General features: G+C 42.7%; 1 protein-coding gene across 7 annotated transcripts in view; it reads left to right on the top strand.

The window, feature by feature from the left end:
• Positions 1-15,724, top strand: part of CDC14A (cell division cycle 14A) — a 94,535-nt gene that overhangs the window by 51,855 nt on the left and 26,956 nt on the right. For 4 of the 7 annotated variants that reach the window (XM_079981404.1, XM_079981406.1, XM_079981402.1 and 1 more), the window contains one exon: positions 141-465. The exons of 1 other annotated variant lie outside the window; for it this stretch is intronic. In XM_079981404.1, the coding sequence (XP_079837530.1) occupies positions 141-465 (325 nt within the window). Of the gene's footprint in view, positions 1-140; positions 466-5,336; positions 7,552-15,724 lie in introns of those variants that run through there. 2 more of the 7 variants (XM_079981403.1, XM_079981408.1) reach the window with 2 other exon arrangements.

Here is a 15,724-nt window from a genome sequence, read left to right as displayed (position 1 = left end):
TAATTTTGTGACAATGGTTCTTTCGTTGTTTCCTCCCCCTTAGTACCTTTTATAAATGTGCCTTGCATTAACCATCACGTTATGTACATTTTGTGTGTGTGTGTGTGTGTGTTTTTACCCCGCATGTGTTTTCCGTTCAGCATTTCCATAAACTCCAGGCTAGCCAGTTCTCTAGGGAACCTGTATGCCGCTTCAGATGATGCCGAGAGCAAACTGACATCATCGTCCTCTAGGACAGGTTATTCTGTAAACCAAATCTGCAGTCACTTGAATGGCAGCGCGCACCTGCCTGCCAGAAATTACCATGAGCAGAACAACAACATGTACAACAGGAGCGGCAGTAGCGCTACCAACCTCAACAGCTATGCCAATTCTCCCAGCGTCCTGACAGACGAGTACAGCACCTACAGATCCTTTACGGGGCTCGCTGCTTCTCCAGCAAGATACTTGAGTCGCTCAATTCCCGTAAGTTCACAGCTAAAGCAGCCCTTCCAAGAACCTGACAGAATCTCCCTTAAGCCTGAGCTCTCTCTCTCTCTCAAAAGGGTTTCTAACCATTCTAGATCTCAGCTTCTGGTCTTTTTTTCCTACCTAGGACATGCAGATCTTTTCACCTTTGCCATTTCCTCTAAGCCGAACCGATAAGCTGCTCTTTACTTCTGCTTCTTCAACGTTTGCTCTAAAAAGCAGATCTTTTAACTCTCTAACATCTTCCGTATCATTCTTGCATTAATCTATCCATTTCAAATCATTCATAGTAAAATGCTGAAAACCTGAACCTCATCTGAAAGTGTGAGGTCTTCCTGAGTCACTAGATGTATTTAAAGGTAGCATAAACAAAGTTAAATAGGGTGTAGCATTCTCACCATTATAAAAGAATCGGCCCAATTTGTAAAACGATGTAATGGACTAAAACAATGGAAGTCTTTTACTTGCCCTAAAAACAAGCTTCCCTGTTTTTATATCTTCTAAAACTTTTCATCTTTATGGTGCCTTTTTCCTATGTGTGAATGAAATGTGCAGCTAACTTAAGTACATACTATTAATGTATAGTATTTGACATACTTTCATTATATTTTTGAAAGTGCCAGACAGAAAAGCCAATATATGTTTCTTTTACATTCCATAATCTGCCTCAACTTGTACATGCTGCAATTTTTATTTTTAAAACCCTTTCTTTAACCCCCCCTTGACTTATTTGAATACTGTTTAATGGTCCAGCACAGCAGTGCCTAGGATCAGGCTGCAGAATTGTTGCGACTATTAGTGAATACCGCAGTATCTGAAGCCAAAACCAGCACCTTCAGCTACTTTGGCATGAGTTATCTGTCATAAAGGTCATTTGAGGTTAGTGTGGAAACCTGCTTCCCAGAACTGAGAACTGGGTTTCTTCATATGAATTTGTTCCTGAAAATTTGTGATGGTGCTCTTGAAAGCATCCAGCGTCTTACTTCACTTAGGGATAAAAAACCTGTATTTTTTTTCTCTTTGGAAATAATATTGTAATCCCAGAAGTTTATTGCAAGAGGTGTCTGTGACAGTTGCCTTTTTTATATATAAAAAAGTGCATTTGTTTTTAATTGAGTTTCTTGTGTCAGAACATTATATAAAACGCCATAAAATGTCAGCAGTTTTAAGGTGTTATAAAAGGAAGGCACCATGGCTGAAGCAGACCATTTCTCAGTGCTTTTTTCCTGGCATATACTACCTTAAGTTGCAGGTGTTCTAAATTACATTTTGGAATATTATTCTGCAGCAGAGGCTTGTGCTAAATCACCTGAATGTTTGAATTTGGTAGATAGGTGGAAGGGAATATATATATATATATATATATATGTATATATATATATTGCATCCTTTTGTGCAAAGAATGAGAGCTGATATATGCAGTGTCAGTGATCCTTAACAAACAAGAATGGATCGGACAACTAGTTTGTCACAGTTTACTTACAGTATGATTCCCATGAATAATAGTGTGCAAGGAGATCTGGTAGGGTCTCTATAGCTGCCATGTTACTGAAAAACAACACAGTTGTGGCTACTCAAAATCATGGTAGCCCTATTAGGTACATTCATCCTCCACTCTCTGATTGCCACTAAGTGCAGATTGAGACAAAAGAAAGTTAAGAATTGGACGGGGAGGGGAAAGAGATAGGTCTGAATTGGGCTGCAGGCCATACTGAACGCATTTAATATTGAATTGGGCTGTAGGCCATACATACTGCATTTGATACTGAATTGGGCTGTAGGCCATACATATTGCATTTTATATTTAATGACAGTTCTTGGCTTTTATTTATCTTGCTCAGAAACATCTCTTGTTTAATGCAAATTGATTATATAGCCGGGAATGTATCTTAATAGCCCTTCCCTTTTGTTGCACAGCGGGCTATAATAGGTAGATTACATTTCATATTGGGAGATCTGCATACATAAGATTAGATTAGTTCTGACTGTACATAGCAGCTTGCTTGATGGCATGATAGCAGAATGGCACGCACTTTAGGAAAATACAACATTAGAGAAGCAGTTTAGGGCCTGCACCTGTTGGCAAGAAAGTCAAAAACAAATGTACTGTGTCAAAACGTTGATCTTAATCATAAGTGCCTTGCTATACTTCTAATCAACGTCACTTAGACTTGGAAATAGCAAAGTAATTTGGGGGGAAAGTGTAGATGCAACAAATACACTGCCAAAAATTGAGTCCTCCTGGGGTCTGTATCCTTTTTTGCTTCCTTCATCTGAGTAAAAGCTGGCTTAGCTCATCCTTATGAAAGTCTCTGAAAAATCTCAAAAGCATATACAGTGGAACCTTGGGTTACGGCGGGGATCCATTCTGGAGACCCCGCCACAACCCAAAAACAACACAACCCAAAGCATCACGTCTGCGCATGTGCACGATTTAGCGCTTCTGCACATGTGCAAATGGTGCGAACCTGGAAGTAACCCATTCCGGTACTTCCGGATTTGCACTGGTCTCAAGCCAAGGGTGACATAAGCCGTAGGCAATGTAAGCCGAGGCTCCACTGTAGAAAGTTTTATTATTATTATTATTATTGCTACAAAGAAGATAAGGAAGGCAAGATGGGCGTTTTGAGTTCCAAAATAGAAAAATCTTCCCCAATACGGAGACCACAAAGCAAAACTTTGACATTTTAATTCTTCGTTGCTTGTGCCGTATTCAGAAATTTACACGTTGGGTGTATTGCTATGTTCGCTTTTTCTTCTGTCAAATGGGCAGCACTGTGAATATGCAGCACAAGTCAAGGCTGGTTCAAACATTCAGTGTCTGCACATTTTCTTCACGTGGTTATTTACATGGGTACAGCACGCAGCCTGCCAGTAGCCATTTCCGTGAGGACAGATACGGCTTTCCATCAGCGGCTTTGATTACTACTGAACGATGGGGAGCATTTCTCTTTATATAGGTACATACACACATGTATAACCAAATGGAGAGAAGAATCTGGGCTTGTTCTGATAACATGGAGCATATTCTACTGTGTAAGGGTTTTTGTTTTTACCTTAATCCAGAAATGTTATTCAAACGAGTAAACACAATGATGGGAGAAATAGCAGAGCAGCAGGATGCGAGTATTAATAGTTGACAGTTCTAATAGTTGACACTTTATTACACTGACCTTTGGACCATTATAAACCTGCGGAGGCTTGCGTACAGCTTTCTCCCTGCTTAGATGTCTTAGTAAAGTTACTCCTGCAATTGAACAAGGTCTTTTCGGTGTTATCTGTCTTAGCTGGCATGTGGCTGGAAGGGTTTCTTCTAACATATTTACCTGGAGGTAAGTCCCATTGACTTCACTGGAGCTTACTGCCAGGTAAGTGAGCTTAGGTTTGGGACAAATGATGAGCAGTCTTGTGGATAATACTTGTGCCAGTTGCAAGAATGAGCAGGGTTTCAAAAGTCGCCCTTTGAAATCCACATTCTCTTCTCAGAGTACACAGGGCTTTGTTAATACAAATACCGGCATGCAATATACACTAACTACGGAATGCAATTTTATGGCTTGCTCTTAACTCTGCTAACTTTCTCCCCCATCCATCTTTGCTGCTTGCAGTACTGTTGATTCTCATTTGTACTTCCTACTGCTCCTTCCCCTTCTTTAAGACGTATAGCTAAAATGTTTCATTGTGCTTTAAAGTGTGCTGCTATTTCAAAACAAGTTAGCCATGCTACACTCACTTCCTGAACAAAGTTAAAACCTGAAGGGCGTTCTTTCATTGTTGAAGCTAAAGTGAATGTGATTAAACTACAAATTACTGCAATTTCATCTTGCCACTTTCTTTACGGAGATGAATTTTAGAGGTGATTATGACTGCGCCTTTTGTTTTAAAGCACTTAATGCAAAAGGCAGCGAGAATTCTTAATTGGTAGCAACAATGAAAATGTAGAGTACTGTGGAACAAAGTGGGTCTCTGAAGATTCGTCAGCTGCCAAAAAGAAAGAAAGAAAAAAAAAAACATTTCTATTCCTCATAATTTAACATTCATCTTTAATTACCATAACACAAAAGAAGTTTGCTATAGTAGTTCCATTGGTTTTTGTGGGACACACTATACATTACAGGAAAAAGAGTCCTTCTTTAAAAGATCCTATTAGCTGAAGTGCTTTTCCAGCCCAATCTTACTGTTAATTTTTGCTGTCTCTGCATGGCTGCAGCTGATACAAAACCACATCAAAATTTGCGTCCTCAAGGAAGAATGCCCTTTGTGTGTCTGCATGAGTCTCTCTAATGGGGTCGCCTCTTTCCTGATATAAAGGAGGAAAGGCCAGATCAGAGACTCTTGCAGAAAAACACCAGGAAGTAGATTCCTCTGAGGGCGGGTAATTCTTCCTCTTTCACACTCCAAATCAGTGTTTCACAAACTTGGATACTGAACTACAATTCCCATCATCCCTGACCACTGGTCCCACTAACTAGGGATGATCTGATTTGTAGTCCAAAAACAGGTGGAGACCTAAGTTTGGGAAACACGGCTCTAAATGTAAACTTGCCTGGTTGTAAAGGCCCGAGCGCGCCTCCCATTTTAAATGGGGGTGTGCCTCAGCTAGCAGACATTTGGGAAACCTGATTTTACCACTTCCCTTTTACTCTTCCAGATGTCCATTTGTACTGTATTTTTCATAGTGTAAGTGTATTAACTTTGCTTCCTGGCCATGCCCTGGATCTCTCTAGTCAGTGTTTTTTGTTTTGTTTTTAGAACAAAAACAATCATAATGACAAACTTGTTTGATATGGAAAAGTTGATTGTTAATTGAACCTCACTGTGTCTCTTAACTGAATCTTAACGCTAGTTTTTGTTTCTTGCCTGCACAGTCCCTTCAGTCTGAATATGTTCAGTACTAAAGCTTTGTTGCTTCGGTGAAAGCTGGACAATTCTTAAAATTCAGTTCTCTTCAAGAAGAGCAATGTTGTGGGGAAAACAACCAGCCCAAGGGGACAAGACCTCTTCACACACGATTAGAGCTAAAGACACCAAAATCTCTGAATTACCTAGAGACTTCAGTTAGTGACTACTACGAACGCACTGAAGTTAAAACTTACGACTAGTACAATTTTGTGTATAGATGCAAGATTTTAAAATGGAGAATATTTCTAATGGATTTTAGCAATATATTTGTAATTATGGTTCTCGATAACAGTGTTATTATAATGTGTGTATATAAGTATATATATATATATAAATATATATATTGAGTAAAATATTTTGTGTGTATATAAATATCTATAAATTGTGTAAACATAGGCTATATTTTGATTTAAGCTTCACTTTTTTAATCCCTCCAAAACTCTGTGTGTATTTTTAAATGTCTTGTTTTACATTTCAAACATTAGCCAGCACCCAGAGGAAGCAATGGGTGAAAACCACGGCTGTGTACACCTGGAGGGGAATGGGTTTGCTGATAAGTGGCGCCCCCCCCCCCACCTCAGCCTTGTGGGTTGCTGCATCTCAGAGGGTCCTTCAACTTCTGCAGCATGCAACAAGGTGTCTCGAAGAGGGGAACTAAAAAATCTATGTGCCTATTTGGAAGCCCCCGTTCATATCTCTTGAACCTGGCCGTTGAGAACAGAGCTGCTTGCTGATTTTATTTTCATGCACTGTGGCTACAGTATTATAAATAATTTTTAATAGTGGGAAGAAAGTTAATATCAGCCTCATTGCTTTGGCTTTGAAAATGCTGTTTGAAATGGACATTTTTCAAAGGGATATAGAATGCCTATGAAGCAGGCCTGTTCTAGCGTCCTTAATTAAGTGTCTTTTCCATGGAAAGGGAAAGTAATTTTTAAATAAATAATTAGTATGTTACCTTGTTAACATTTTCAGCCCAGTAATTTGTTCTGCAAAGACGTTCTGTTCTTTAGAGCCTTGCCTTTCTGTATTTTCCTTTTCTGTATAATTCAGTTCTAGAAACTCTACTGTACCAGAATGCAAAGCCAGGATGAAATATCCATCTATGTATAGTGAGGAAAGTGTTTGTGCATAGCACGGAAGACATGTACTGTCTGAAGTTGTAATAGTTGCAAAGATTTTGTCGCTGCATATTTAGACATGGAGGCAGGAGTTGCACGTTTCCACTATGGATTGCAGATTCACTGTTAAAACTATGCCCCTCTTTGTGTTTTACTCCTTCCATGTTCAGTCATGCTATCCTACTTACTATACCGGTAAATGCTGTTGCTTTTCGCTCATGTCTCTTTCCTAGTTCAATTTAATCACGGAACTATTCCAAACAGACCTGCTATTGTAGGTCTTCACCATAACCCTTCAAAATTAGTTCTGAAATAACTGCACTTCTGATATTTCCGTCTACAGTATTGTCAGTGTCGCTCAGAGTGCAATAATTGGGAAAGTGAAATTCAAATTATGTGAAGAAGAAACCTCTGCACTCCTTGGTCATGTTCAAACAATCACATCTCAGCTTAATTGGCCAAGATAAGAACAAAACCTTTGCATTCATATGCAGCCCCATCGCTCATCTCTTCGCAGGGCAAACAATCAAACCCAGAGACCTCTAACCATAATGTCCTATTTCAGCCAAACCAGAAAATTTATGAGCAATAGCTTCAGAAGAAATTGGGATATTAAATCAAGGTTTGAAGTTGATTTAATTTCCTGGCTTGTTGCAAAGCTGGTAACTATAGTTTTCCACTTCTCTTATTTAAACCAAGATACTGTTGTCTAAACCAGGACACCGCCCCAGGAATGTATTTTTTTGGTCATATCAAGGAGTGATAATTACTGATGAGTTTTTTTTAAAAAATAAATCATTATTTTGAAGGGAAATAGTGCTAATTATGATGGATAAATTCTTCTTGACTGAAGCTGGTTTAATCACTGAATTCAATATTTTTTTATCATATGTACATAAAATGTACTGTATATGAGTAAGCGATAGGCAGATTCTAAGGTAATTCTACCTCTATAAAGTTTGACATGTATTTTGTTACTAGTTTAGTTACTAGAAAGATGTACTATTTTTGCAATGTAGAAATAATAAACGCTAATAATAAAAGTAAAAATTATGCACAACTTAATTTCTTTGTTTTAATCAGGTGCTGGTGCACCCAATACTTCAGTTTTGTGAAATGTATTTGGAGGACCCCCTAGAATCTAAAATCACCGTCCCTCAAATTCAAGCCTTCCTTCACAGTAGCTGTTAATGTGGATTATTTCGCTCTTGCAGCTACCCACTCCTCTCACTGCTCATTTCTTGAATGCTGGTCTTTCTTGTTCTGGTAGCAACCTTGTCTTAGGGACCCCTCACAGTCTTCCTGTTTCTGGTCTTGCAATTGAGACCAGCCTTATTTCTTCCCAACCATGGCCAACATCTCTTCTAAAGCATTCGCATTTGTTTTAAACCATCCTCTCAATCTTGCGCTAAAGAAAAACATGTCAGCATCATGTACAAAGGTGTCCCCTTGCTGTGTTAGCTGGAAGGTGTTTGGCAGACCTACCAGGAGGCTAACCATGAACAAGTAGAGAGTGTTTCTTCATAGAGAATAGGAAAACCCTGTACAGTGGCACCTCGGGTTACAGACGCTTCAGGTTACAGACTCCACTAACCCAGAAATGGTACCTTGGATAGTACCTGTTCAGGATGAGAACAGAAATTGTGCTCTGGCGGCAGCAGGAGGCCCCATTAGCTAAAGTAGTGCTTCAGGTTAAGAACAGTTTCAGGTTAAGAACGGACCTCCGGAACGAATTACGTTCTTAACCCGAGGTACCACTGTATAAGCAAGGCCTGGGGAGTAGCTATCTGGCCTGAAATTAATAAAGAAATGTCAGAAGTTTCCACACATTTCCACTTCCACTTTTTACTGCTGAAGTGGAACAGACATCAATCAGAACAAAAGCAACTTTTTTTGTAGTGTATCTGCACGTTTATATGGAATTCCCAAACAATGCCTTGCCATTTCAGTCTGCTCATAGCAGCCCAGCTCGCATGACAGTATATGGCAAGCCATATTATGGCTTACCTTACCACGATGATGTGGCTACCCAGAGAGCAGCTTGAAGCCTCTTTGCTGCTCCTACTCGGTCCTTTTTGCTTTCTCAACACACTGAGCTGTGTGGGTGTGGGTGTAGATATTCTCCTAAAAGCATCTGCTTTACATTTTCTAGTGAAAATTAAGTCCCATTTTTTCTTTCCCTGTAAAACATTTTATACCACTGAAATGATTTCTCGCCTGACATTTTCTTGCAGTTTAGCGCTATTCGTGCATCTAATAAAAGGATGCCATTTTTCTGAAAAGAGGTCTCTGTAATGTCGATCCTTCCATAGATGTTTTACTGCAAGTCGTTTCATGAACAGCCAATCCTTCTCGGATTACCTTTTCGGAACAAATTCATCCAGTCTTGAGGAAGGAGGCCAGAAGACTCTCAGACCCAGTCCAAGCCTTCCCAGGAGGAAGGTAGCGTGAGGGCTGGGGGCAGTGTCAAATGCTGCAGAGAGCTGCCCCAAAAAGCCTTGGATGGGGCTGCATGTTGGACCATCTAGATTTAGGCGTTTCAATCTCTGGGTGTCAGGGAACTGACATCAGAGCGAGAGGCGGAGGCAGGGCTCCAGAGCGATGCCGGAGAGGGGACCAGCAGGGGGGAAGGAATTCAGCGTAACACCAGTAGAGAAGAGAGGGAGATGGAGGAATTGGAGACAGGGCTCCGAGACCCTTCACCAGAAACTAGTGGAGAGAGCGCTGGCACGCCCCAGCCTTCCCCTTACTTGCGCAGACGAGTTCCGCGCAGGGAACATAGGCGGAGACTTGGCATCAAACAGCTTTTATGCTGGAAGAGGTTCAAGAAACGCCCACTGACGGATTCTGCAAGTGACTAACAGGTCACGGAGGGCGAGCTGTGAGCCTAAGCATGGTTGGGCAAGCAATGAAACTAAACCGAAGCAATTTACGCACAAGTAACCCCCTTACAACCATAACACTGGGTTTAGCAGTTCTCCTCTATGTGGCCAGCTGACAGCATAGGTGCCATAAATGGCACACAGAGGGATCACAAATTCCTTGTAGCATATCCAGCAAGAAGCAGGAGAAACTACAGCTTGTGGTCTCCGGCGCTGGGTTGCTCCCTTGTTTGGTGTGATTTCCGCTTGAATCTGCTAAGCTATGTGAGGCTGTACATACAACTGCAGTATGTGCTGGAGTGACATGACAGTGTTTTTACGCTGTACAGTGGTACCTCAGGTTACAGACACTTCAGGTTACATACGCTTCAGGTTACAGACTCCGCTAACCCAGAAATAGTGCTTCAGGTTAAGAACTTTGCTTCAGGATGAGAACAGAAATCGTGCTCCAGCAGCGTGGCAGCAGCAGGAGGCCCCATTAGCTAAAGTGGTGCTTCAGGTTAAGAACAGTTTCAGGTTAAGTACGGACCTCCAGAACGAATTAAGTACTTAACCTGAGGTACCACTGTATACCGCACTATGATCCTCAGAGGAAAGGCAGTACCAGATTTTTCGACTATATAAGACGCACCACACAAGATACACTGTATTTTTCAACCATATAAGATGCATGTAAGAGGCACCCGATCATAAGATGCATCTAGTTTTAGAGGAGAACAAGGAAAAGAATGTTCTCTCCTCTCTGCTCAGCGCCTCTCCAGCAAAGCGGGAGGAGAAACGGAAGGGGCTCTGTTTCCCCTCCTGCTTTGCTGAGGGAGCACTGTGCAGCTCCCCCTCTCTGCGCAGCACCCCTTCAACGAAGTGGCAGGAGAAGCGGAGCCCCTTCCATTTCTCCTCCCGCTTCGCTGAAGGGGCGCTGCGCAGAGAGAGAAAGCTGCGCAGCGGCTCTCCAGCAAAGCGAAGACAGGAGAGCAAGAGGGATCGATCCTCTTGCTCTCCTGGCTTCAGTGAAAGCAACGCAAAGCCTCCGGAGCACAGCGGGAGCGTTCCCACTGCGCTCGGGAGGCTTCGAGCGGCTATCCCTGAAGCCAGGAGAGCAAGAGGGATTCGTGCACACCGATCCCTCTTTCTCTCCTGGCTTCAGCAAAAGCTGCGCAGCCTGCATTCACTCCATAAAACACACACACATTTCCCCTTACTTTTTAGGAGGGGAAAAGTGCGTCTTATAGAGCGAAAGATACGGTATATAAATTTAATACTATAATCATGCCATTTCCACCACCCCCTCCAAAAAAACAAACTTGATTGCACACTGCCTAAATGACCTTACTGAGTCGGACCTCTGATGCATATATCTCAGTATTGTCCACACTGACTGACAGCTGCTCATCTGGATTTAAGACGAGATGTTCCCAGCGCCACAGCCTTTCAGTGACTGCTAACTGCATTTCTTACCCTTTCTGAAAGTGATCTCTTAAGAAAGGGAACACTTCTCTTTTTTTAACATGCAGAGAACAGGAATTGCTCTGCGGGGTTTTGTCTTTCGTTCTAAGTGCAGGCTGGCATCTTGGGAAGGGGAAGTTACGGAAGAAGAGGAGGTGGCGGGAGCAGCACGTTGGACCGCCATTGCCAGGCTAGCACTTCACAGTTTCAATGGCGGCTGTGCTTTTGCACTCATTGCGGCTCTTGATCTTTCCAAGGCAGCTTAGAGAGGCGTGTTCAAACCATGCTCCTCGTTCCAGTGCAGTGTGAGGGCGTCAGGAGGTGGTTTTCAGCTCCAAAAGCCATGGGGGGGGGACACAAGAAATTGCCATTCCCATGATTTGAGTAGCTTTCGTTTCTTTGAAATGGTTTTGCCCGCCCAGGGCCAGTTCCCACTTTTTGCATGGCAACTGCATACAGCGCGGGAGGCTGTAATCATGTCTTTGCAGTTGGATAAAGGCTAAGCCCCAGGGGTCAGCAAACTTTTTCATCAGGGGGCTGCTCCACTGTCCCTCAGACCTGGTGGAGGGGCCGGACTATATTTTTTTTTTGGGGGGGGGGGAATGAACGAATTCCTGTGCCCCAGAAATAACCCAGAGATGCATTTTAAATAAAAGGACACATTCTACTCATGTAAAAACACCAGGCAGGCCCCACAAATAACCCAGAGATACATTTTAAATAAAAGGACACATTCTACTCATGTAAAAGCACGCTGGTTCCCAGACCATCCGTGGGCCAGATTTAGAAGGCGATTGGGCCGGATCCGGCCCCAGGGCCTTAGTTTGCCTACCCATGGGCTAAGTTATTCGATGGATCTGTGCATCTGGAAGCAAACATGCACCGTTGGGCTTCCCGGTGCACGGCCAAAGCATGCACCCTTGATTTTAATTATTATTATTATTATTATTATTATTATTATTATTATTATACACCATAAATTGTAAAAATGCAAGGAGGTGTTGCAGATGTTCACAGGCTACATAGCCCCTTTGACATGTTTCAGCTGTTTTTACAGCAAAGAAACCTCTCCACTTTTAGAGCATTTAGCTCGACAGACAACACTACAGTGGTGCCCCGCAAGACGAATGCCTCGCAAGACGAAAAACCCACCAAACGAAAGGGTTTTCCATTTTTCGAGGCGCTTCGCAAGACGAATTTCTCTATGGGCTTGCTTCGCAAGACGAAAACGTCTTGCGAGTCTTGCGATTTTTTTCGCTCCCCCCCCCCTTTTTCTAAGCCGCTAATAGTGGCTTAGCCGCTTTGCCACTTTGCCGCTAAGCCGCTAATAGCGCTAATCCGCTAAGCTGCTAATAGGGTTGCTTCGCAAGACGAAAAAACTGCAAGACGAAGAGACTCGCGCAACGGATTCTTTTTGTCTTGCGAGGCACCACTGTACTATTATTTGCAGCTGATATCCAAGTCTAGCTTTGTTTGTGTATGGGCGGAGGCGTCCGATGATAGCAGCCAGGGGTATAGTCTGAAGCCATATTTTCAATATTTGCACACCAAAACTCTGGCTTCTCCAGATGTTGTTGGACTCCAACTCCCATCAGCCCCTGCCAGAATGGCTTAAAGGTCAGGGATGATGGGAGTTGTAGTCCAACAGGTGGAAGGCCGCAACTTCCCTATCCCTGTCCTGAAACAGGTGAGGTAATACAGAGCAAGCGCTTCTTTAAGCATGTGTGGAGTGTTTTTTCCTCTCCTCCAAGGAATATCTACAGCTAGATGCCCCCCCTACCCTCAGATACAGGATTGTTTGTAGGGCAATTACAGCAGATGGGGATGGATCACATTCTAACAAAAACAACCTGCTTTCTGGTAGAGATAAGGCTGCGAGATAAACCTACCTTGCTGTTGTACTAGAGGTTTTTAACTTTGCAATTTTGGATTTTATTTGCTTGTTTAACACACAGGAGCATACAGGCATCTGAAGGCAGCCCTGTGTATGGAAGTTTTTAATGTTTAATTATGTTTTTGTATATGCTGGACCCCACCCATAGTGGCTGGAGCAACCCAGTCAGATGCACAGGGTATTATTATTATTATTATTATTATTATTATTATTATTATTATTAAAAAGAGTATGTCCCCATCTGCTATCTGAACTGGTATGGCCTGCTTAGCTGCCTTTAGATTTTATCGCTTCAGTTTACTTTATGTGATCTTCATATAGGCTGCATTGCTATAATATATTTAAAGCACATCCCCCCCCCCAAAAAAAAATACTGGGAACTGCCGTTTGTTAAGTGTGCTGGGAATCATAGCCCTGGGGGTGGGGGTTGAACTACAGTTCCCAGAGTGATTTGGGTGGGTGCTTTAAATGTGTTTTAAATGTATGGTGTGTACAGGCAAAGCTTTGCATATGCTGCAAGATGTCAAATGTAGAGTTCTCAAGTGATGTGCATTGCTGGGGAAACCCAGAGTGATTGGGGAAACCCAGCCAGGTGGGTGGGGTATAAATATATTATTATTATTATTATTATTATTATTATTATTATTATTATTATTACATGTGTGAGCCGGTCCTCAAAAATATACAGAAGTGTTCACAAAATCTGTCCATAAGTAGATAAAGAGAAGATGAATGAATGAAAATGCCTTGGTTTTAGAATGCTGCTGCTTGGGATGTTTCATTCTTATCCACTATTTTGTTAATTTATTGAATAATTTACTTTCAAAATGCTGTCCTTCCATTGATGCAAGTTTGTATTTGCTGTACAGTCTTTTTAAGTTTAATAAATAATTTTGTTTATTTATGACAGTGGCATACAAGGGAATAGCAAAAGGAAAAACAAGAGCAATAGAAAATCTCAGTAAAATATGCACAAAACAGAACAGCAGCATTAAAAAAAAAAAAATCAGAGTTGACAAAACCTTAACAGTGTGTTCACGTTCTGTCTGGTCAAATGGATACATATTCTTTGCCTGGGAGCAAAAGAGCAGCAGGTGGCTATAGATGAGCCTCCCTTGGAAGGGCCTTACATAATGGCAGTGGCGTAGCGTGGGGGGTGCAGGGGGGGCCGGCCGCACCGGGCGCAACATCTGGGGGTTAGGGAAATCCACGGGTTAGGGGGCGCAAATCCACGGGTTAGGGGGCGTAAATCCATGGGTTAGGGGGCGCAAATTACTTGCCTTGCCCCGGGTGCTGATAACCCACGCTACGCCACTGCATAATGGGAGCATCACAATGAAGAACCAGCATTATGATTTGTGCCTCCCCCCACCCCAAAAGAAAGAAAGAAAGAAAGAAAGAAAGAAAGAAAGAAAGAAAGGGAGGGAGGGAGGGAGGGAGGGAGGGAGGGAGGGAGGGAAGAGAGGATTTGGTTTTAATCCAGTTGTAAATCAGTGTTGGTAACTCTGAATCAGAGACAGAGCAATTTCAGCCCTCTCTGTTCCCGATTCTTCTCAAATCTTAAATCCAGTTCTCCACATTTCTGCAGCAATTTGCAATCCTCGTGAAAATTCTTCCGCATGTTGTTGTCAATTTATCCCAATAGGCACATTTTTGTATGCAGCTTTGACTTATAGAGTCCAGATTTTTGCGAGCAATTCCTCCTAAAAGAACGCATTTTTGAATGTTATTTTCTCCAATATATTCATATTTATGCGTATTTTTTTACCTTACAAATATGGATTTTTGTAAACCGTACTTGGTTGGAGAACTGCATCATTTATTATTATTTTTGGATGAATGCGGATGGCTGTGCTTCAGTTTTCGTTTTATAGGCGTTCCCCCCACCCCATTTATGTGGGGGGTTACATTCCGGGAGCCCATACGCATAAGTGAACTCGCATAAAGTGGGGAGCACCCTCTAAAAAACCTCTTAAAAGCCTCAAAACACCCATTTTGTCTTGCTGTCCAGCTCTCTCTCCACAGAACTCCCTCTCCAACTTGAGCTGAACCTCTGGGGCCGGCTGGAGGCTGGATGATGCGCAGTAAAGCATCTGTGCAGCTACTGCTTCGCTTCCCCGAGTGTCGGCTGCTAGACGGGGAGCTGAGCAGCCTAAACAAAGCCCCACTGTACCTCAGGTCTCTTTGGGGCTTCATCCGCCCTCGCTGACATCTTCTCCAGGCTCTGAGGAGATCTCCAGAGCTCTCCTTCCACTTCCTGGTTTGTTGTTGTTTAGTCGTTTAGTCATGTCCGACTCTTCGTGACCCCCATGGACCAGAGCACGCCAGGCACTCCTGTCTTCCACTGCCTCCCGCAGTTTAGTCAAACTCATGCTGGTAGCTTCGAGAACACTATCCAACCATCTCGTCCTCTGTTGTCCCCTTCTCCTTGTGCCCTCCATCTTTCCCAGCATCAGGGTCTTTTCCAGGGAGTCTTCTCTTCTCATGAGGTGGCCAAAGTATTGGAGCCTCAGCTTCACGATCTGTCCTTCCAGTGAGCACTCAGGGCTGATTTCCTTCAGAATGGATAGGTTTGATCTTCTTGCAGTCCATGGGACTCTCAAGAGTCTCCTCCAACACCATAATTCGAAATCATCAATTCTTCGACGATCAGCCTTCTTTATGGTCCAGCTCTCACTTCCATACATCACTACTGGGAAAACCATAGCTTTAACTATACGGACCTTTGTTGGCAAGGTGAGGTCTCTACTTCTCAAGATGCTGTCTAGGTTTGCCATTGCTTTCCTCCCAAGAAGCAGGCGTCTTTTAATTTTGTGACTGTTGTCACCATCTGCAGTGATCATGGAGCCCAAGAAAGTAAAATCTCTCACTGCCTCCATTTCTTCCCCTTCTATTTGCCAGGAGGTGATGGGCCCAGTGGCCATGATCTTTGTTTTTTGGATGTACTTCCTGGGACCGTTCTATTTATTTAATTATTTCCTGGCAGCACATGCATGTGCGGTTGCGCATGAGTC

This window comes from Podarcis cretensis (assembly GCF_951804945.1).
Source record: "Podarcis cretensis genome assembly, chromosome: 6".
Taxonomy (NCBI): Eukaryota; Metazoa; Chordata; class Lepidosauria; order Squamata; family Lacertidae; genus Podarcis; species Podarcis cretensis.
Note: the sequence above shows the minus strand (reverse complement) of the source record. Positions and strands in the feature narration are given on the sequence as shown.